This window comes from Acomys russatus, chromosome 3 (genome assembly GCF_903995435.1).
Source record: "Acomys russatus chromosome 3, mAcoRus1.1, whole genome shotgun sequence".
NCBI lineage: Eukaryota > Metazoa > Chordata > Mammalia > Rodentia > Muridae > Acomys > Acomys russatus.
In genome coordinates this window covers 63077342-63101011 of record NC_067139.1, presented here as the reverse complement: position 1 = coordinate 63101011, position 23670 = coordinate 63077342, and the positions used below count along the sequence as shown (strand labels likewise).

The 23670-nt window shown below is 41.5% G+C and overlaps 2 protein-coding genes across 4 annotated transcripts in view; one reads left to right on the top strand and one right to left on the bottom strand.

The window, feature by feature from the left end:
- Positions 1 to 20387, bottom strand: part of Glud1 (glutamate dehydrogenase 1) — a 39154-nt gene extending 18767 nt beyond the window's left edge. Inside the window, exons 1-4 of the mRNA XM_051141915.1 lie at positions 19798 to 20387; positions 6020 to 6100; positions 4201 to 4256; positions 1974 to 2037 (exon numbers count right to left, since the gene is read on the bottom strand). Of these exons, the coding sequence (XP_050997872.1) occupies positions 1974 to 2037; positions 4201 to 4256; positions 6020 to 6100; positions 19798 to 20242 (646 nt within the window). The 5' untranslated portion in view covers positions 20243 to 20387. The remainder of the gene's footprint in view (positions 1 to 1973; positions 2038 to 4200; positions 4257 to 6019; positions 6101 to 19797) is intronic.
- Positions 20388 to 20563: 176 nt separating this feature from the next.
- The window catches only part of Shld2 (shieldin complex subunit 2), an 84824-nt gene continuing 81717 nt past the window's right edge, over positions 20564 to 23670 (top strand). Inside the window, exon 1 of one of the 3 annotated variants that reach the window (XM_051141897.1) lies at positions 20564 to 20929. The gene's annotated coding sequence lies outside the window, so the exon portion shown is untranslated. Of the gene's footprint in view, positions 20930 to 22167; positions 22279 to 23670 lie in introns of those variants that run through there. The other 2 variants (XM_051141899.1, XM_051141904.1) reach the window with 2 other exon arrangements.

Genomic DNA, 23670 nt, shown 5'->3' with positions numbered 1-23670 from the left:
AATAGAGATAAGGAACCTACAGCAAAGTTACAGTTGATAGGATCCATCTAAACACACACAAAGAATGAACATTTTCAAGCTTTTCCATGAATCTTAAGAGGAAGGAGCATTTTCCAATTTGTTCTGTGAGGCTGGTATTACTTTATTACCAAGTCTGGACAAAGAATAATCATAAAGCAAGAAAACAATAACCAAGTTTAAGTTCATACTATGCAGGAATAAATAGTCATAATGGTCTACACATGTTAAATTTCATTATTTCCTTTTGTGCAGAGACAACACACTGTATGAAATACGTAACATCTTACCCATGTGGATATGACTATAGAAATTATTAAGTATGCTAACCAAAGCAAAATAAAAAATGACTCAACAGCCAACGCCCCCATAAATCAATATCCTTTATAATAGCATCAAAAAGACTATGCAGCTATCTCTAATATTGAGGAGTATGAGGCAGTGTTTAAGGAAGTAAGAGGCTCAGTAAGTAGAAAGAGGGCCGCGTTCAAGGATTAGAAGGTTAAATCTGGCAAACATGGCAACTCCCCACCAAATGGTCTCCATATTCAACTCGATTCCTATCAAAATCTTAGTTTTCCTCCTCTAACCCGACCCCATGGAATCTGACAAGATAACCCTAAACTCACAAAGTTAATTCAGACTCAAGCCTGAGGCACACTGGAGAACTCAGGAAGGGAAGTGAGAGGATAACAGATAAGCTTTGAAAGTTTGCTCTCTACAAGCAAAGGGCCAGATTACTCATATTTAAGGTTTGCCTTTTTTCAGAGTACCAATGAGTCACTTTTTACCTTTTAGAACTGTCAAGATTTACAACTAAGCTGGAAAAAACTCTAGATGGCAATACATACGACTGATGAAATCTAAAAAACTCAAGGATGTTAAAATGTAGTTAAGATTTTAGGCTAAGAGCAAACATGCTACTTAAATAACCACAAAGGTCATCACCAGGTTGGAATATGATTTCAAGTCACCATCTTGAAATTCAGACAGCATCCCTGCAGGCATGAGTGAGGTGCTCATTAACTTCTATTAGCAAAATGTCCCTGTGCAACCAGGCACACGTGAAACTCATAGTAGTGTTCATATGAGGAATGTCAAGAACCCTAATGACTTTAGACCAAATCTTGTAACATCCTGGCTTTTCCTATAGTCACTCCTGTATTAATTCATTTATTTCATACTTTGTTTCCTAAAAACAGGGCAAGTTTCAATAGATAGCTTAATTTCATAGGAACTTGTCACTTGTGGAAGAAACATGGAGGGAAAACAAGGGTAGGAAAGCAGTTAAGAGTATGGTTGTGCCCAACCCCATTTCAGCCAGCTTTCCTTTGTTTTACATCCTACTGAGTAACCTTACTTATTTTATTTAAATAAACCAGAAGCCTTATAGACGAAGACAAACTGCTTAGAAATCAAAGGGTAACGTGTATGTCACAGAGTATTCATATCTCACAAAGAATATATCAACACAAATGAGGCAATAAAAAATATCAAGCAAACGGAAGTTCCCTTAGAACTGAGCATGCGTCACAAAAGCTCCTAAGTGAATAGCGCAGTGGGTATGTTCCATCAGCCTCACTGTTGACCCCCAGCAGCTTGAAGGAACAGCTAATGCATATTAAAAACCACTAGCTTCATAAGACATCAGATTTTTTTTCACATGTTAAAAATACTGTTATGAATCCAGCATTTAGTGGTCATGTCCTTTTTCATGTTTCAGAAAAGAATGGGAACAAGGCAGGAGAGATCTCGCCGTAGTATCCTTGTCCTACGCGGCAGTGAGAACCCGAACCTGCCTATTGGAGATAGGCAAAGGTAGGCTAAGATGTCTATGAGCTCTCTGTAATGAAACTTGGCTTCTAGAAGGGAAAGGACAACTATATTCAGGCACTTTATAAAATATTTTTTTAGGTGTTTCCAGTTTATATAGAAACACATATGGCAACACATACCAATAAAACCCTTCTTTGCCAGCTCCATAGTAAACCTCCGTGTAATCTTCTCTAATTCATTATCCTATAGAGAGAAAACAAAACAAAACAAACCTAAAACAATGAAAAACATTTTTGATGTAAAAATCAAATGGAAAGAGGATTTTTATCATGTTTTCTATGTAAAGGACATTGTCACATTCCCTCATAAACTCCACAGTACAACCAATAGAGCAAGCATTTCTATTTGCTTTTTGAGTCATGGTCTTACTATGTAGTAGTCTAGGCAGACCTTGAACTTACTATGCATCTCAGACTGGTTAAGAAAAGTAGTGGTCAATAATCCCAGTGTGAAAAAAAGTTTTGTTTGTTTGTTTTTCAAGACAGGGTTTCTCTTTGTAGCCCTGGATATCCTGGAACTTACACTGCATACCAGGCTGTCCTCGAACTCAGAGATCCACCCACTTCTTCCTTCCAAGTGGTGGGATTAAAGGCATGCACCACCACCGTCTGGTGAAAAAGTGATTTCAAAAGGCCTGCTTGGACCATAGAGAATCCAAGGCAACCTTGTGAAGCCCTGTCTCAGAATAAAAAGTAAAGAGAAGGATGGGGAGACATAGCTTAGTAGAACATTTGCTTAGTATATGAGTAGGGCCTGGGCTCAATTTTCAATCCTGTGTGTGTGCACATGGAGGGAGAAGAAGACATGACTGAATTGTTTTTGAGAGTCTTACTATGTAGCATTGGCTGGCCTTGAACTTGCTATATAGTATAGATTAGCTGTGAACTCAAGAAATGCACTTATATCTGCCAGGTGTGGTATCTGCAATTCCATCCTTGGGAGACTGAGGCAGAAGAAGCTAGAGATAGATATAGGCTATATAGGTACAGGCTACATAGGGAAACTTTGCCTAAAATGTATGTACGTATGTATGTATGTATATGTGGGTATGTAAAGCAGAGCACGAGAGTGCATCCTACAATCCTAGTACCTGGGAAGTAAAGAAAAAAGCCATCCTAGGGTATATATAGTAAGCCAGGGCTTCGAAGTGATAAATTTCTCCTCCTTAAGTTTCTATCTCATACACACACACACACACACACACACAAAACAATTCTATCTATATAGACCCTGAGGTGGTTTGAATAAGAATGGCCCCCATAGACTCCTGCGTTTGAATGCTTGGCCCATGGGACGTGGCACTATTAGGAGGTGTGGCCTTGTTGGAAGAGCGTGTCACTATAGGGGTGGGTTTTGAGATCTCATATGCTCAAACTAGGCCCAGAGTGGCGCAGTCTCCTTCTGTTGCCTATGGACCCAGATGTAGAACTCTCAGCTCCTTCTCCAGAACCATGTCTGCCTGCATGCTGCCATGCTTCCCACAATGACGATAATGCACTAAACCTCTGAACCTGTAAGCCAGCCCCAGTTAAACGTTTTCCTTTATAAGAATTGCTGTGGTCATGGTATCTCTTCACAGTAATAAAATCTAAGATGGATCCCATGGGTCATGCCTGCACTTTCATTTAAATGTTAAGTTTTAATATGGGTGTGATGGCTTGTGCCTGTAACCCCAGGTCTCAGGAGGACTGCCGAGAATTTGCAGTCAACCTGGACTATATAGTGAGTCCCTGTCTCAAAACAGCAAAATCACATGCAAAAAGGTGAAACAGAGTTGGTGTTTAACATAGATGTTCAATATTGGCATGAGGGTTAAGAGTAAAAAAAGACAAGACACATCTGAGATGGGTGTGGACTTCTTAGAGTTACTGAAACAAATAAGACACACCCAAGTGTGGGTGACAGGATGTTCAAGGAACATCAAAAGGTGGATTTCAGACAGAATAAAGCCAATTAACCACGGCAGCAAGCAGCTTTAGTTAACTTGAACTACTAAAAGAATAAACATGATTTTTTACCATATTAGTTATTTGTTGCTAGAACAAAATCTCCACATTAGAACTTCAGAGCAAAATCTTATTGTATGTATGTAGACCAGGCTGGCCTTGAACTCGGAGATCTGGGATTAAAGGTGTGTGCCATCATTAATATTAAAGTACTAATTACTCATTAACTAAGTAAGAAAAATACATAGATGGCAAACAAGTACATCTGGCATTGAGTAGCTAATTTATGTAGTTATTTGTTTTCCTATTCCTTCAGGAAAGCAATGGAAACCATTACTCTCACTGGCCTGAGGAATACAGGCCCTCCCTGTGTGTGTACAAACACAAGCTGGATACTCACTGTATAGTTCTTGGGATTGATCTTAACACCTGCTTTAGCACCTCCAAATGGCACATCTGAAAAAGAAAACTGAAAGATGTTTTTCCATATAAAGCTTAAAAATTATAAAACCAGAAAGCATTGCCCAATACAGAGAGAGCAACTCTCATTAAGTGTTTCTTGCATTTCAGATTTTTAAATTTACATATACACAATTAGACATCTTCTTGAGGATGGGATCCAACCCTAGACAACAATTTTATGTTTCTTATTAACATAGTCTACAGGTAATGGTGTAGAACATTTTACTGTTGCCTAGGTTTTGCTTTTGTTTGCTTATTTGTTTTTCAAGATAGGGTTTCTCTGTGTAGTGCTGGATATCCTAGAATTCTCTCTATAAACCAGAAATGGTCTTGAACTCAGAGATCCACCTGCCTCTGTCTCCAGAGTGCTGGTATTTAAGGTGTGCGCCACCACCGCCCGCCTGGGCCTGACGCTCATTGCGTAAGGTCAGGTATGGAGCTTTCTACTAGGGAATCATCTTGGTGTTCATAGTTTCAGATTCTGAAGCATTTCAAATTAGCAAATTAGGAATACTCAACATTTACTACAAAAATATAAGACTTTTTATTCTAGAAAATTGCAAGAAAAAAAATATTCCAGTACTGAAGCCGTAGCTTAGTTGGTAAAGTTCCTACCTAGCATGCACAATGCCCTGGGTTCAATTCCCAGCATCACCAGAAAACAGTGTTAAACTTGAAATGAAATCTTACCAAACAGATATTATAATGCCAGCCAGGTGTTAATTACATTTCATCAGTACTCTACTACTTCTAAGAGAATACTATATTTACTTTTCTTCTACTATGATTTGACACCCCTACCCCCATGCCAAGACAGAGTTTCTCTGTGTTAGCCTTGGCTGTCCTAGATTCACTTTGTACACCAGGCTGGCCTCTAACTCACAGAGATCCACCTGTCTCTGCCTACCAAAGTGTTGCAATTACAGGTATGCGCCTGTACCTGGCTTGATTTGATCTTATTTATAGACTATGGATAAGCATTTAAAACAAAGATTTATGCTTAAAGAAAATCCACTTAGCTTCTATAAAAACTTTACTGTTAAGTTTGGAAATGATGACAAACTTCTTATTTCTTTAATCAACACGTTCTCTTTGGTGATATATATTCCATTACATATTGTACACATACAATCTGCAGTGATATACAACTGTACATGCAAATACATAAAAGAATGAAAGCAGCCTACACTCCCAATAGCATCTGAAGAGATCCTAAAGAGCAAAATCTGTGTTATAATTCAGAAATGAAGACTAGTATGAAATCAAATTTAAGAATAAAAAGAAAGAAAATAAAAAGACTAAGCCAGGTTTGGTGACACACACCTTTAATTCCAGCATTTGGAAGGCAGAGGCAGGAAGATCTCTCAATTCAATGCCAGACTGGTCTACATAGAGAGCTCCAGGCCAGCTAGGGCTAAATAGTGGAGACCCTATCTCAACAAACAAACAAACAAACAAACAAAGCCATTAAAAAAAGCAAAACCAGTACCGTTAAATATTTTCATAGCATACTAAAAGTAACCTGGGGGCCAATGAGTTGGCTCAGCAGGACAGAACTTATAAGTTTGACAACCTGAGTTTGATTCTGGGAACTCAAGTAAAGGGAAGTAGGAGAGAATCAACTCTACAATGTTGCCTCTGAATTGCACACACATATCATTATAAACATAGTAATAAAAAGTAATTTAAAAAAGTAACCTTGTATATATAGTCTTTCCCCAAAGAGTTATTAGGTATCAGCAGAGAGGACCACTTACCAACCACTGCACACTTGTACGTCATTAAGGAGGCCAGTGCTTTCACTTCATCCACACTCACTTCCGTGCTGTAACGGATTCCTAGTGATATTTTCATAAAAAAAAAAAAAAAAAAAGGAGGGGGAAGAAAAGTTATATTTAGAACAAACTTCCGGTAAGTTAATGAATAGCTATAAATTGAAAAATGCCTGAACCATTTATACTTTACAGCCAAGCTATTTCTATAAATACTTGAAATATATTTTATTTATTTTAAGTTGTTTGAGACAGGGTTTCTCTGTGTTGCCCTGCCTATTCTGGATCTCACAGAGATTCACCTGCATTTGCCTCCTGAGTGCTGAGATTAAGACTGTGCCACCACACCTGGCTGTAACACTTGAAATATCTTACATAATAGGATACCATGAAAAGGAAAAAAGAAAAGCTGCTAATTAGACACCCAAAAGGAGTTACAGAATGGGCACCAAATGAATTAATTTAATTTATTCTGATAGACAAGGTGGTCATGAATCTTAGAAAAGATTCTCAGAAAGAGATTTAAAGGCAACTAAATCATCCTCTCTGCCTTAAGGAACTTATTGCTCAGTAGAAAAGAACAGTAACTAGTTTCACAAAGACAAAGGTTATCTCTTGGGATGAAGGGCAGGGTGAGAGGGCGAGTGGGCAAAAAGTGTTTGCTGTGAAAGTCTGACAAATTGAGTTTGATCCCTGGAAGCCAATGGTGAAAGAAGGGAACAGATTGTTGAAAGGTATTCTATGATCTTCACACATGCTTTCTGGCACAATGTGACCACACTTAAGATAGCATACATATAAAAAGTACAGTAAGAAAATTTAAAGTTATCTCCAGGGTGTGGAGAGATGGCTGAACAGTTGGACCTAGGCTTGGTTCCCAGGACTCTCATGGCACTAACAACTGCCTGCAATTCCGGTTCTAGGGCTTCAATTGTAGATGTGGGGCACAAACAGGAGATGTGGTGAATAAACAGGTAAAACATGCGGGTGTGTGTGTGTGTGTGTGTGTGTGTGTGTGTCTGCTCGCACGCGCGCGTACACACACATATATCTGAATATGTTAAGAATAAAAGCTTAAAAAAGCTGTGTGGTCGTACATACCTTTAATCCCAGAATTTGGGAGCCAGAAGTAGGCAAATCTCTGAGTTCAAGGCCAGCCTGGTCTACAAATTGAGTCTAGGATAGCTAAGACTGTTACACAGAGAAACCCTTTCTCCAAAAACCAAACCAAACTAAAACAATCTCCTCCAATAAACCACAAACAGGGCTTCCTATCCAGGCTGACAACCTCTTGACATCCCGAGTGCTGAGATTACAGGGATGTTTACACTATTTCCCATGCTCCATTTCAGTTCTGGCTTATTGATTTTCCTTTTACTCTGTGGTTTGGGTGATTTGGAAACAGTGATCTCAAATGAACAGTCACCAGGTTTGATGAATTCAATCTCATTACCAGATGTGTAATTCTAGCATTCTAGAAGCTGAGGCAGGAAGAGTGGCACAAGTTTGTGGCCAACCTGGGCTATAGAGTAAGTTCTAGGTCAGTATGGACTATACAGTGAGAACCTATAAACCCCAGATGTATCCCTATATATCATGAAAGGACTAAAATAGACTACTACGAAGCATCAAGTCCTAAGCCAGACATGGTAAAGCACGTAGGCAATTCTGGCACCCCAGCCTCAAGGAGAAATAGCTGCTATGAATTTGAGTGCAGCCTGGGCTAGTCAGTGAGTTTAAGGTCAGCCTAGGATACCTATCTCAAATGAAACAAAGCAAAACTTTCTGAAAGGTAATCCACGAAAATGAAAGTTCGCAAAGAAGATGAAGTAGTTTTTATAACAAAATGTTGCTTAAATGCTAAATGTATTTTTTTCAAATTGCTGAAAAAGCTATAATTATTAGTGAAAACTATGCCAAAGCAAGAAACTCAGTTTAGTGCCTGTCCAGGTGACTAGCCTACAGCACCTGGAGAGTGATAATACTGTCCTTCACTGGGGTAAAGGCTGTTGAACTTTTTGCACAGGGCTCTACACTGTTAAGTCAACTCCAGTGTCAACTGACACTGATTACCACCATCACAAGCAAGTACAAAGCAGCACAGCAAAGCAATTTATAGGCAGAATCTTGTTGCATGGTTTAGGCTAGCCTTGAACTCCTTACCTTCCTGCCTCCACTTTCCAAGTGCAGGGATTAGGCTTGAAGCAGTCTACTTTTTAAAAATTATTTATTATTATTTTATGTCCGTTGGTGCTTTTCTTATGTGTATGTCAGTGTGAGGGTGTCAGATCTTGGGGTCACAGACAGTTGTGAGTTGCCATGTGGGTGCTGGGAATTGAACATGGGTCCTTTGGAAGAGGATTCAGTGTTCTTAACTGCTGAGTCATCTTTCTAGTCCCTGAAGCAATTTACTTTTTAAAAGGGGGTCTATTTTGACAGAAAGCTGAATATACACATTAATTACTCTAGCTTTACTACTTTTCAAAATAACCTGGTAGAAGTGTTAAAATAAGCAACCAAGAAATTTTGTTGCATGTGGCAGTGCTTTTCTGCAATCCCAAAATTTAAGAGGAGGATTTGCAGCTAGTCAGGATTAGTGATTTCCAGGCCAGTATGAACAATACAGGGAGATCTGTTTCAAAAACTAAGGGCCTAGGGTAGAGCAATTGCTTAGCACTCAAAAATAAATAAGTGCTGTGTCTGATGCCCAGAACTGCAAAAATAAAACAACAACAACAACAACAACAACGAAGGCATGCCAGTGAGATGGCTTAGCAGGTAATGATGCTTGCCACTAAGAATAATTACTTGCTTTTAAGTACAGTGTGAGCCACAGGACTCACATGATAATAGATAATTGCTACATGTGCTGTGGTACCCAACATACACAAACCAATCAATCAATCAAAATAAATAAAATAATCATTACTTCTTCTCTTACATGTATCACCTAAAAATTATTAATGTGTTATTTACATTTTATTCCAAAAATCTTGGAAAGATAACAGCGAGAAATTTAGAGTCTATCAGTACATATTTCTGCTGAGGATCTATAAACTTCATGTTAAAAAATAGTGGGGTGGTGGTGGCACGGGCCTTTAATCCCGGGATTCAGGAGACAAAGGCAGGCAGATCTGAGTTCAAGGGCAGCCTGGTTTAAAGTGAGTTCTAGGACAGTTAGGCCTACACAGTGGAACCCTGACTCGAAAAATAAAACAAAGCAAAACAAAAACCAAAACATGTTTCCAATAGGTGGAACTCAGCAATTTTTGTTTGTGAAGTGAAGAAAAATTTCCCCAGCTACACCCATGTGGAATTATTAGTCACACCACAGGCATTTTTCTGTGGACTATGAACTAATGAGAAACTTATTTAAAGAAATTATTTAGCCAGGGCTGTTACACAGAAAAACCCTGTCTGGAAAAACCACCCCCACACCTTCACCCCCCCCCCCCACAACAACAACAAAACAAAACAAAAAAGAAGAAAGAAAGAAAGAAAGAAAGAAAGAAAAGAAAGTTTTCTTGTAAACTTTCCAGTTACTTCATAGCACACAGGTGCTTTTACTACTATTGGGCTAGCAGGCACAGTAGTATATGGTTAAACTGTCACGAATAACAAAAGATCTCAAAGTAAACCAGGGAGGCAAAAGATAACCCACACTCCAGGAAAGCTAGTTATCCTCCCTCTGGGATCCAAAGACAGGCAAGGTCACTAACCTTGGAAATTCTTCACCACATTTGAATAAACATTTAAGATATTCATGCAAGAACAGGACTACAGAAATGGAGATACACTGTGTTAAATTTACTAATTCATTACCCTGAGAAATTAGCACAGCTAGCGCATATGAACAGCATACTATACCCTATACCATCTACTAGCCTTTATTGCTCCTGGCATTACCTGTCTGGTTTGGGGCAGCAATGTAGCAGGTTTAGTAGATTAGCACTAAGAGGTGTGGGTGGATATAGAGGATTTTAACAAAAAAGCAGGGGCCCTATGGCCACCTGACCTAGAATGGCTAATGGGTGGATTACAGAACTGTGGACCACAGAATGGCTGTTATCAGGAGGGCTGTCAAATCTAGGGCCATGTTTTACTCTGCTGACAAAAACAAACAAACAAACAAACAAACAAAACATCAAAAATCCATGCTCCAGTCCACAGAAAACAACAAATACCACCATGATGATGTTCATATATATCAATTATGAGAAAACTAGAAGGAGGGCAGAGCTTTAGTCAAGGATGCTGCTGTGACAGAAGACCATCACCATAAAGAACACAGGGAAGAAGGAGTTTATCCCAGATTATAGTTCCTCACTGCTGTCTATCAAAAGAAATCAGGGCAGGAACTCAAACAGGGAATGGGCCTTTGTGTAGACGCTGATGCAGAGGCCATGGAGGAGTGCTGCTAACTGGCTTGCTCAGCCAGCTTTCTTACAGCATGCAGGACCACCAGCCCAGGAGTGACGCTGCACACAGTGAGCTGTATCAATTGCTAATCAAGAAAGTGCACCACAGGCTTGCCTGCAGGACAATCGGGTGGGGGCTTTTTCTCAACTGAGGTTTGCTTTTCCAAAATTACTCTAGCTCATGTCAAGTTAGCCTAAAACTAGTCAGCACAGGCAGAGACAAAATGAAAAGCTTACTACCACAGAAAACATTTTAGACAATTTATTCTTGAAAAGTTAAGGTAAGACTTCCACATTTATTACTAATGAAATGCAAGAGATATATGCAAACTACACATGGTACAAAAACTAGTCTAGCCTTTCCTATTAAAAACACATTCTTAGCTGGGCAGTGGTGGCACACGCCTTTAATCCCAGCACTTGGGAGGCAGAGGCAGGCGGATCGCTGGGAGTTCGAGGCCAATCTGGTCTACAAAGTGAGTCCAGGACAGCCAAGACTACACAGAGAAACTCTGTCTCGAAAAACCAAAAACCAAACCAAACCAAAACAAACCTCAACAAAACAAAACTAACAAAAAGCACATTTTTATTATTTCACATGTATGGGTGTTTTGCTGGTATGTATGTTTGTTTGTGGGTCAGGTGCATGCCTGGTGCCCGTAGAGCACAAAAAAAGGGTGTCAGATCTGAACTATAGTCACAGGTGGTTCTGAGCTTCTGTGTGGGTGCTGGGAATTGAACCTGGGTCCTCTGTCAGAAAGAGCACCATGTGCTCTCAAGTCCCAAGCCCTCGTCCAGCCCCACTAGCCTGCATTTTATTACCACATGATTCTCGCATGGTGACTGCCTGGAGGACTCTAGTTCAGGCAGGCCACAGCTGCCTGTGCTGGGATTGTAGTCAGGCACCATCATAGCTAGCTGTTTAGCATCAAACCTGTTGTGGATGGAAGTGTGACTAAGCCATTGTCAAAGAAAAAAAACATGTGCTAGGCACGGCAGTGCACCCTGTAATCCCAGCATTCAGGGAGGAAGAGGCAGGCAGATCTCTGAGTTCCAGGCCAGCCTGGCCTACAGTGAGTCTAGCACTGCCAAGGCTACACAGAGAAAGCTGTCTTGAAAAATAAAAACAACAACAACAAACCCAAAAAGGAATCTGTAAAAGCACACATCAGCCAGAGCAGACAGATGGGTAAGTCAATACTTAGGAAACTGAGGCAGAAGGACCAGTCCAAGTCCAATGCCAAGCTGGACAGCATAGTAGCATCTAGTTATAGAGTGGGAACGCATTCCCAAATAACAAAAACCAGAGCCAGAAAGATGGTTCAGCAAGACCTTTGTAGCCAAAAGTTCCAGCCCTGGGATCAACTTGAAACAGAGGAGTAGATTCTTGCAAGTTGTCCGCTGAGGCACAAAATAAAGAAATGGCAAACAAAATAAATCCCACAAAACATAAAAACAAAACCAAACCAAATCTCCTAACCCTTCAAAACTAGCTGGGATTGCCATAGTGATAGAGAAAAACAAACTTAAAGCTTAAAAAAAAAAAAAAAAAAAAAAAAAAAAAAAAAAGACCAAGTAAAACCCACAACTGACAGCTTGACATTTTCTTCCTTTTTCTAGCTGACTCAAAACCAAACACACGCTCACATAACTCCTTAGCTACCATCCTCTTGTATGGTCAATCAGTAACTAAACATTTGTGGAAACTCAAACTTTTAAAAAATTCCTTGAACTGGCATCTCCTTAATGGGGCATGGCTCATCCACCAGGTCAATTCCAGCTGTAGTCTGAACTATGTAGTTCATAAACAGGAGTCCTAGGCTGTGACCGTGGCTAGTGATGGAGTGCTCCCGCAAGGCTTCATCACTAGAAAGAGAGACAAGAAGAGAGAAGGAAAGGAGGAAGAAAACCAATGCACTTACTGGGCAGTGCAAGGAGCTGCTGAAGAAGGCAGGGAACAAGGGTCTAAGAGCGGCTAACCCACTACTGTAGGTGATCATTTAGCCACTTGGAGGCGAGACACTTATGCTTCTTGGAAGGGAAAGAAAGTTTAGCTTCTTCATTAAAAATTTAAATTATATCTTACATATGAATGTCTCTCTTTTTAAAAAATTACAATTTGTCACTTGATTAGCACGCATGACTACCCTTTTCCTTTGGGAGTGGGCATTCTCAGTGACTTAAATCTGTATCTTGGGAATGGGGTAACACACTTATTTACATCTTCCCAAATAATCTTTATGCAGAATAGCTATCAACAATGTAGCTGTCTTTATGCTTAAAGCTTGCCTTATCACTCAAACAGATGAGAGATTATGCATTAAAAAGGGGGTTTGTTAGATTTTAAATAAAAAAAATCTTAAATATTCTTTTCTTCTGATAGTTACACTTCCATCCCCAGTAGGTTTGATGCTAAACAGGTTTGATGGGAGCTAGGTATGATGGTGCATGACTGCAATCCCAGCACAGGATCCCAGCAACTGATACCTCTGACCTACAGATGAAGTTGGGTAACATTTAACAAAAGGCAACAGTAACTATCTTAACTTCTTAGGAGAAGGTTCACAGGATGGAGGGGTTAAAAGCTCAGCTATCTAGTTTCAATAGGTCTTCAGAGAATAAGAGCAGAATTACTATTGAGGAAAAGGAGGCAACTGACCACAAAAACAACTGTCAAGACGGGGCAATATGCTATGCTAAGGCACAGTCAAGAAAAATACATGCCTGAGCTTTACCCATCATCATTTTACATAAGACAGCTTAAAAAAAATTAAAAACCCTTCTTTAAAGAGAATCATTTTAATGAATTAATGTCTGTATGTGTTTGTATGAGCATGCGCCACAGCGTGTGTGTGGAGGTCAGAGGACAATCTGGAGCTAGTTCTCTCCTACCATGTAGATTCCAGGGATGGAAATCAGGGCATCAGGCTTGGCAGCAAACACGTTTACCTGATACATTTTGCTAACCCCAATTCTCTGTACTGGGGTTATGTCCTAAAAAAGTTAGTAGATGACCAAAAGTATGCATGATGATACATTAAATACTATGTATCTTCTATCCATATATATTATATATCTGTATAAACTATTACTTTTCAATTAAAAAAGTACTTCAGAGCTGGGCATGGTGGCATAGGCCTGTAATCCCAGCATTCTGTGAGTTTGAGGCCAGCCTGGTCTACATGAGGAGTCCAGGACAGCCAAGGCTATACAGAGAAACTCTGTCTCAAAAAACCAACCAACCAACCAAATAAATAAATAAATAGTCAATCAATCACTTCATTATTATTTTTTTTAAAAATAAATTTTAGTATGGGTTTTTGTCTGCCTGCATGTCTGTACACTAAGTGCATGTCTGTTGCCCACTGAGGCCAGAAGAGGGCACTGGATCACTTGGAATTGGCATGACAGGCAGTTTTGAGTTGAGCAGCTGTGTGCTGACAATAGAACCAGGTTCCTCTGAAAGAGCAAGTGCCCTTAATGGTAGAGTCATCTCCTGAGCTTTATTTAGTTTTATTCTTTAGAGACTGTGGCTCTGCAGTCTTAGCTGGTCTTGGCCTTCCTCCTGCTTCAGCCTCCTAATTGTTGGGATTGTAGGTATGAGCCATCACATTTGGCAAAGAAAACACTTACTTTGCAGCTGCTCTCTGGCATATCTAAATTGCCAGCACCATCACAAAGCATAGGCAGTGTGGATATGTTAAGACAAAGGCATGGCCTAGTGGAGGTAGGTTATCATGAGATTTATGTCACTTCCCAGAGTGGTACACCAATTAAGATCATTAATGGCCTTTCCCTGGTATTTTCTATTTAGACTATGGTTGAATGCCTTTACAGGTGGGGGCTACTGTTGCCCTAGTTTGTCCCTACTATTATTATTTTTTCCAACCAATCTCTTAGGCTGAAAACTTTGTGGTTATCTTTGATCTTTCCCATTTCCATCCCTTATATACTCTTTGAGGAATGTCATTGTTCCTTCAAAATATTTTAGTTTACCTCTTTTCTTTCTCATACTATTATCACCTATAACTGTCATTCTCAGTTTTGATGCTGCCTGGTTTTCTGTATACCCATTAGGTTTACCATTCAACAAAGCTTTTTGAAAAGGGAAGACTTTCTATCCATCAGTTTTGACATCTAATGTATGGACTTTTTGGGTTCTCTGCCAACACAAAGTGGTCATCCCTACTTTAATTCACATCCAACACTAACCGTCTATAGCTCAGACCACACAGGTTAAATAAAGGCTCAATAATCTCACAAGATCACCATTCTTCAGACACTAGCTACAAGTACCAGGTTTGACTTGGATACACACCGAGGGCTTTCACAGGCCCTTCCTCAGGGTCAGTGATATGCTACCAGCCTTACAGAACTCAAATATCTTACATATAACTAAGGAGTTTCTTCCCGTTCTAGAAACAAAGACATACCATCCTGGAAGCTCTCCGAACCTCCCATTATCATATTACTTTTTTCTTTTTGAGGACAGGTGATCACTATGTAGCCTTGGCTGGCCTGGAAAAATCTAAAGACCAGCCAAGCCTTAAACTAAGAGTTCTTCCTGCTTCTGCCCTCAATATCTGTAACATTAGTGGATAAAAACTGATTTTTATCAGGAATTTAAATTATTAGAGTGGTAAATACAATTTCTTCCTGTTGTAAGTCAAAAAGCTCATCTTTTCAGTTCTTTTATGTAAACATTAATCATTACCTGTTTTTCTGGAGCTTTGTGCGCTGGTGCTTAGTTTCTGAACTGTGACTTGCCAGTTTTCTTTTACACAGTGTACTCGGTATGAGTGACCTGTAACTAGTGAAGTGACCTGCATATGTAAAGAATGGGAGAAAAAGGGGCTGGAGAGATGGCTCAGAGGCTAAGAGCACCGTCTGCTCTTCCAGAGGTCCTGAGTTCAATTCCCAGCCACTACATGGTGGCTCACAACCATCTTTAATATGATCTGATTCCTTCTGCAGATAAAGCACTCATATACAATAAATAAATAAAGATTAAAAAAAAAAGAATAGGAGAAAAAAATCTGTAGCATACACAGTCTCAGGTTTCAGAGCTCTTCATTTGTTAGCCCATCAGGACTGGGGACACACAGCTTTTATGAAATGACATATCTGTATAAAGGCAAACAACTCTGCATTTAACTAAAAGTATTACAAATACCATCTCTCAGCTGAATGCTAAAGAACACATAAATCATATGGCTCGTAAAACAGGTTAAATTCTGTATTCTATTTTGTAGCAGCAGATGCAGACACAGCAATGCTTTCAAAATATTAGAAGGTCACCATCTATATTTAAATGATGATTTGAGGAAGTTCTAATATGGAAGAAAGAACTGTTGATGGGAAAACTGACTTAAAGTAAGATCAAGACACTGGGGGGAATTTGAAGACAAAGAAAAGTGATTCCAACATTGCTGAACCTTTCTCCTAAACTGTTTTTATTTTACTGTTTCATTTTATGTGTATGAATGTGTACTACATGATGCCTGAGGAGACAGGAAGTAGGCATCAGGAGCTTGTGTGGTGGCACAAGCCTGTGATCCCAGCACTCGGGAAGCAGAGGCAGACGGACCTCTATGAGTTCGAGGGCAGGCTGGTCTACAAAAAGACTTCCAGGACAGCCAGGGCTATCACACGGAGAAACCCTGCCCCGAAAAAATCAAAACAAACAAAAAACTACCAAAACCCCAAAACAAACAAATCTTTATGCTAAAGCTGTTTATAGAACAATCTGCTGAGAAAGTTGTTCCCGTTCAGAATGTGAAGCTTCAGGAGAGATGCAAATGGAGCGGTGACTGCAGGCACCCACCTGAAGAGATAGATCTGCCTTAGCAACAACTGCATGGCAGATGTCCTAGAACACCCTCATGTCCAGCAGGAACAATCTACAGTGTCTTACAGCATACCACAGCCTTTGAACAAGTCTTCTAAAATCAGTTATTACAATACCATCTTTACTGCAAAGTAGATTTTTTGTTTTTTTTTTTTTTTTGAGACAGGATCTATCTATGTAGTCCAGGCTGGCCATGACCTTCAGATCTTCCTCCATTGTCTCCTTAGTGCTGGGGATTATAGAATTATAGATGAATATTGCCATACGTGGCTACGGATTGAATACAGGCCTCGAGTATGCTAGGCAAGTCTTCTGTAAATCGTCACCAGAGGCAAATCTAGTAGTCTCAGTTAAGCAAGACTTGGAAGAAGAAAATCACAAAACCAGGCTTATTAAATATTTACTTGGAATAAGTACTCACCAGTACTCACAGGTCTTTAAACTATCTCTTTTCATTACAGCTTAACTATGCTTCAATATAGGATTTGTTTTTGTTTTTTGAGACAGGGTCTTACTGAGTCCCTCAGGCTAGACATTAATTCACAATTCTCCTGGCTCAGCCCTCAGAGCTAGGATTGCAGCAAGTAGTCACCAGGCCTGGTTCAACCTTGAGGACTTTATTTTAGGAAACTCAGGTGTAAGGTCGGTGTGGAGTAAAGATTAGACAGAGAAAGCTGAAGGCTGGGAAAAGGGTGTAAAGGAACAGATGCTGTTTCCCTTAATAAACACTGGGAGATCTGAGCACGAGGGCACCGACCTGTATCTCCAGCAAGCTGGAGACTGAGGCAGGAGGATAAAAAACAAAATCCCCAAACACTATGAGAGAGAAGACAGTTCACTTGAGGGGATGGTGGAAGTAGTGTGAAAATGTTAAGGCAGACAGTGGCTACACACACCTTAATCACAAGAGGATCTCTGTGAGTTTGTGATCAGCCTGGTTTGCAAAGTGAATTCTAGGAGAGCCAAGGTTACAAAGAGAAACTTTGTCTTGAACAACTAAAGCAAAGCAAACTCTCTCCGACACTCCCCCCAGAAGCTTTGTTCATCAGAGAGACATGGTCTCCTATGTCGCCTAGACTCATATCAAACTCCCAGGTTCTAATGATACCTATGCCCCTGTCTCCTGAGTAGCTGGGAAAATAGATGCATACTAAACACATTAGTTATCAAGAAAGCTTTAGATGGGGCTAGAGAGATGGCTCAGAGGTTAAGAGCCTTGGCTGCTCTTCCAAAGGTCCTGAGTTCAATTCCCAGCAACCACGTGGTGGCTCACAACCATCTATAACGAGATCTGGTGCCTTCTGGCCTGCAGGCAGGTATACATAATAAATAAATCTTTACAAAAAAAGAAACCCTGTCCAAAAAAAAAAAAAAATGTTTTGGTGGAGAAAAGCCCATTGAAAGTAAGTTCCATTTATGTATATTTTCTTCAAGAGTATCAAGCTTGTTAATACTTTCAAAGTAAAGGATTGGGAGTCCATAGCACTCAAAATTTGCTAATCATCTGATATACTGCTTATTACATTTTCTTAAAGCTTTCATGGCTATATACTCTTTCCCAGTTCGTATTCCTCTTCTGATTCCTTAAGATGTAAGTAATAAAGACCATTTTCTTTTTCTTACTGTCTCATCATGCAATGCTATCACTGTTAACTAACTAGAAACCCCTTTCTCTGTTTCTGTTCTGGGACTTAACAGACCTCTTTGCAGATACAGACCAATCAACTGCATCTTTCACTCTCCTCTGAGCAAGTGCTCTGGTTACTGTGAGCTGGTAAGGCTGATGGGATTTGTTGCTAGGTTCAATATTTTGGTATTAAAACTTCTGTGACAAGAGCATTTAAAATGACAAATTATGGCAAAACAGAATTGCTTTAATGATTGAAGCTAGCTGGGACAAGACAGAAAACAAACAAATCCCCATCAAATCACAGGATGCTGAAAAAACTAACCCCCTAAGAGACTGGAAAAATGTTGCATGCCCTATGTGAGGACAAGAACAATTTAGTATTTGCAATACAACGTGTCTTGCTCCCACATCCTTGTTTGCTCTGTCGGGGAGTACAATGTGTGTTCCTGGCTTGGGGAGTGAGGGAGTGGTAGGAAGAAGGAAGGTGAGGCAGGGGAATGACTACCCTTTTATATAATTTTGGAACAGCATGGGAAATTAGAGGTCAATGTGCTTCCAATAGCTTCTAGCAGAGGGAACTACCCCGCTATGGGACAATTAGGCTCCAAAGGTAAGCCCTTACAAGTAGGCAGGCTCAATGCAAATTTGGTGAATCATTAAACCCTTAGCCACCTTTGTTCCACCACTGGGAACACCATCACCGATTCAGTTTTTCCAGTGTAGAAACATTTCTACAATAGACAAGTCAGCTGGTAGCAAAAACTACTAGGCAGAGCTTAGGCAGACAAAGGTGCATCCTGCAGTTCTCAACCTATGGGTCACACCACGACCCCTTGGGGGGGGGCATATCACATAGCCTGCACATCAGGCATTTACAACACGACTCGTAACAGTAGCAAAATTAGTTATGAAGTAACAATGAAATGACCCAACCTCCTCTGTGCCAGTTCAACCTCCATCAAGCCTCCTACTGAATATATTAAGTCTAAGTAATAGAAAAAAGGTGGTTTTCCTTTTAACCTTAGGTCGTTTTTTTGTTTTTTGTTTTTTAAAGCACCTTTAAAGCTGTGTTGTGAATGTATTGGGGGAGAAAACTGAAAAAAGGCTTTTACTTGCCTAAAGAAAGCTGTTAGCCAAATCCACACACACTGAGAGTTTAAACCACTGGATACCTTGGAGACTACCAAATTTAACTGCCTCAACTCTTTAAGGACTCCACCTATGCAGAGGCTCAAATCTGGTACTAGCCAGGACAAGAACACACCCCCAGGGCTATTTCATTCTATTGGCTGGCAGGCACTTCAGCAGTCGACACCCTTTAAATTTAATGTCAGGACACTGTTTGTCAGAGACACCACTCCAGTTTTCTTTCTTTCTTTCTTTCTTTCTTTTTTGAGGGGGAGAGAAGGCAAAACACAAAAAGTCATCAGTGTAAAACTATACCGTTAGAAGATTAGTAAGCTACGTTGGTTGACCAAACTTTCTAGATTTCAACTCCAGAATGAAAACCATTTCCTCTGTTCTTGTATCATCAGCCACTGGTGCTAAGGGCTCAGGCTCCGGTGACAGGCACTGAACCCAAAAGGTTTAAACCGGCGCAGTGTCCTCAGTGCAGAGAGCATCAACACATGTAAAGGCCTGGGGTGAAGGCTTGCCCAGAAGAAGAAAAAAAAAAAAAAAAAGGCTGGCATATTACGTGGTAGTTTTAGGGCGTTAAAAAAGAATCTGTATCCTCCAAGGGTGCCACACCCGAGGCGGGGAGCCCGGAGAGGGGTACGGCCTGCGGAACTGGGCTGGGCCGAATAGCGGCCCGGGCTACGGGAGGCTCTAACGGAGGGAGGGCGGGCAGGAGCCGGAGGGCGCTCACCTCCCTTGCAGGGCGTGCGGTGCTGGCTGTGCTGGGCCCGGTAGCCTTCGATGACCTCCCAGGAGCCGTCGTCGCGCCGGATGGGGAAGGAGAGGCTCAACACATGGTTGCAGGGCTTGATAATCCGCAGGATGCCGCGCACCCGGTTCCGCTTCTGCTCCTCGCTCTCCCTGGTCTTCAGGTCTTCCACCAGCTTGTCCTCTACGATGCTGGCGCCGCGGTCAAAGAAGCCCTCCACCATCTTGAAGAAGTTGGGGTCGTCTTCGCGGTCGGCGGCCGCTTCGCTGTAGCGGCGCCGGCCGACCGGGGCGAGCCCGGGTTGCGGGGCAGCGGAGGGCTGTCCGCGGGCCCAGCCCAGCAGCGCGGCTGAGTCTGCGGCCGCAGAGCCCAGGGCAGCGGGCCCGGCGCGGGACAGCAGCAGTGCTTCGCCCAGGCGGCGGTACATGGCGGCGGGCTGAAGCAAGAACGGCAGGACCGGAGAAGACTAAAGCTCACAGGCCTGGACCGCGGGAGGAAGGGCTGGGCGCGAGCTGCCCCTTTTAAGCCGCAGCTTCCTGCTTGCCCGGCTGTCCCCTCCCCTGCGCTGCTTGTCGCCCCACCGGGAGGACGGACTTCGGCGGCCGCGCGCCGCCCAGGGCGCTGGGCCTGGCCTCGCCCGGCCTCCAGGCGGCGGCGCGTGCGGTTGGCGGCGTCGGGGGCGCGCAGGCGCGGGCGGGGTTGGTGCGCATGCTCGCGGGGGCGGGGCGGGGCGAGCGCGGGTGCGCGCGCGGGCCGCGGTTTGCAGGCTCGGGATCTTCGGAGCCCTCTGCCGTGTACGCGGCCCGGAAGGTCGGTCCCCTGGTGTATGCCGGGAGGCCTAATAAGTGGCAGCCGGCTGCAGGGAGGCCTCGCGGGCTGGCCAGCAGCCCGGGCCGCGTGAGTCACCAGGACCCTCCCTTCCGCCCTGGGCCCGAACGGTATGCGCGTCCGCTGAGCGGCGGGGAGGAGAGCGACGAGGAGCAGCGGCGGCCGAGGCGCTGGGAGAAAGCAAGAAGAAGCCTTTGGCATTGATTAGAGGGAGTCCCTAGCCCCATTGGCTTTTACTGTGCACAAGGTTTTAATTTGTTCTGTTCAACTACTCAGCGATTTTGAGGTAAAAGAGTTATGCAAAGCATTGTCGTCTCTCTCGCGTGCCACTTTTTTTTTACTTTTTTAGGTCAGTCTTACTCTGTAGCCCCCAGGCTTGTCTGGAACTCATGGTAACGTGCCTGCTTCAGCCAACCCCCATCCCCACCCCTCCCCGCCAAGTTTTTAGGATTACAGGCATGAGTGACCACGCCAGCACATTGCTGTAACTCTACTATTGGCCAAGTGTGTCCCTCTCTTTTCGAATCATGACCTAAAGTAAGATAAGGAAACTAGAAATACGATAACGCCCCCAGGAATGTCTCGGTATATATATATATTTTATTTCTGAGAGTCGATTCATGGATCAGGCTGGCCTTGAACATCTCAGAGATCGGTCCTCCCCTGCCTCTTGAGTGCTCAGATTGAAGGAATGTTTTATATATATACACATACATACATACACACACACATATATATGTTCCACATATATATTCACATACATATTTTACATATACATATTTTACATATACTTTAAACGGTCCAGGATCTGATTTCTGAGTTATAAGTTTCACAATGGTAGCCAGGCTTGGCTGCTGCATGCTCAGAACCCCAAGACCTGAAGAGTTAGGAGCAGGGGGGTTAAGTTTGAGCCCAGCCTGGGCTACACGAGTCACCCTTTTTTCTTGAAAACAAACAAAATGAAGCTACAAGAGACTTTAGTTACACACACACAGACACACACAGACACACGGGGGTGGGTGAGGTGGGGCGGGAGGGATTGGTGCTTGAAAAGGTCCAATAACATTAGCATCCTTTAAGGCAAGGTACCAAATGCTGAATTATTATTGAAATCATACCGGAGAGCATTGGCAGTTTTGTAAAGCAAGTCTTGTACTTCCTGACATCTTTCATCTATTGCGTGAGTTTATTCATCTACTAAACATGGAAGAGAAATTCTTAGTTTTTTCAGTGTTTTGTAAATGTGAGGTGACAGCCTAGACGGGTTGAGTTACGTTCATTTACCTCATTGAACTCTGAAGCAAAGCAGACCTCTTTTTTTTTTTTTTTAAACCAGTGTGCAACTTATCTCTTACCTTACTTGCTGAATAAATGATAACCATTAATTTTATTTGTATTGTGTTTTTTTAGCAAAGAGAAGATTCTCTGGCCTGCACCATGGATTTTGGCTTGATATGAAAAGAGGAAGGTACCAAATTTCCTTCTCACTTGATAAGATTATCACTTGATGCCTTTGCTCTGCAAGAAACATAGCGTCCCACCCAGTACCTGAGATTTCAGAAGACTAAGCCCTCAAATCCTGAGGTGCACAGCACAAGCCTGACCGTAAGCATACGCATAAGTGTATCCATGGCTGTAAGCATAATCCCTGAGCACGTGAACGCAGATCTTTTGATGGTTTCGGAAGAATGGGTTTAAAAAAAACTCAGCTTTCTCTTTCTTTTATGGTTTTCTGTTCGTTCGTTTGTTTTGAGACAAGAGCTTCACTTTATAAGCCCAGGCAAGTCTGTAACTCTCTTTGTTTATAGCTTAGGCTGGGATTGCCTGGTAAACTACCATATCAGTTTTTTTTCTTTATTGATAAGCATAAGCCTTCAAAAAATGTTTAATATTGCTTTTTCTATGGTTTAGTTACCTGAATTGAAAATGGTAGAATGAAGATATTTTTGGAAGGTATAAGAAATACAGCTGTAGAAATTTTTTTTTTTTTTTTAAATTGCTTATCTCCTGTGTGTCAGTATCTTAAAAATGGGCAAGGTCAGTGGGCATGTGGTGCGGTCTGTGATCTCAGCACCTGAGTGGCTGAAGCAGGAGGATTGCCATGAATGGAGGCCATCCTGGGCTACGTAATGAATTCCAGGCTAGCCAGTGAGACACTGTCTTAAGGGGGAAAAAAGCAAACTAACAAAAAGCTGGGTGTGGTGGAGCACATCTTTAATCCCAACACTTGAGAGGCAGAGGCAGGTGGATTGTTGTGAGTTCGAAGCCAGCCTGGTCCACAAAGCTGCTCCATGACAGCTAAGGCTACACAGAGAAACCCTGTCTCAGGAAAAAAAAAAAAAAAAAAAAAAAAAAGCAAACTAACAAAATTACAACTCTGAGAACCGATAATATAGCTGTTTTTATCTTTAAAAAATTAATAATGTTTAACATTACATGTAAGTTACACAAAATTTAAATACTATATATTGATAGGTTTTAAAAGTAAGAGTGCGTGGGCATGTTAGCACATGCCTTTGCTCTCAGGCGGAGGCAGGCTAATCTCTGATTTGGAGAGAAACCTGGGTTATATAGTGAGAACATGACCCCCCTTCCCCCCAAAAAAGAATGAATTGCTCTAAGTCTGCCTCTCTGTTTAGTATATAGTTGGAGTTTTCCTTTTACTCTAAAGGGGGTTTTCATAACTTCTAACTTACCAGGAGGGACTAGGCCCAGAGGCACAAGTAAATTGTGATATTCACCTGTCAAATAAATAAATAAAAGTCAAACTTTTATATTTGACTCCAAAGTTCTATTATCTTTACTTATCTATAACATGTATATTTAGTCCATTTAGCCTTACAATTGACTGCTTTGTAAAAAAATGAATAATTTCCAAATTACAGTTTAATTATTCATAGTCACTTCCATTTCAAAAGGAGACCAAAATTTCCCTTGAAAAGAATTTAGTCTTTGATGGCATTCAACAAAGACAAATTGGTTTTCTGCCTTTGAGGCTGGTATGACTTTTCCTTGCTGTTTTACAAT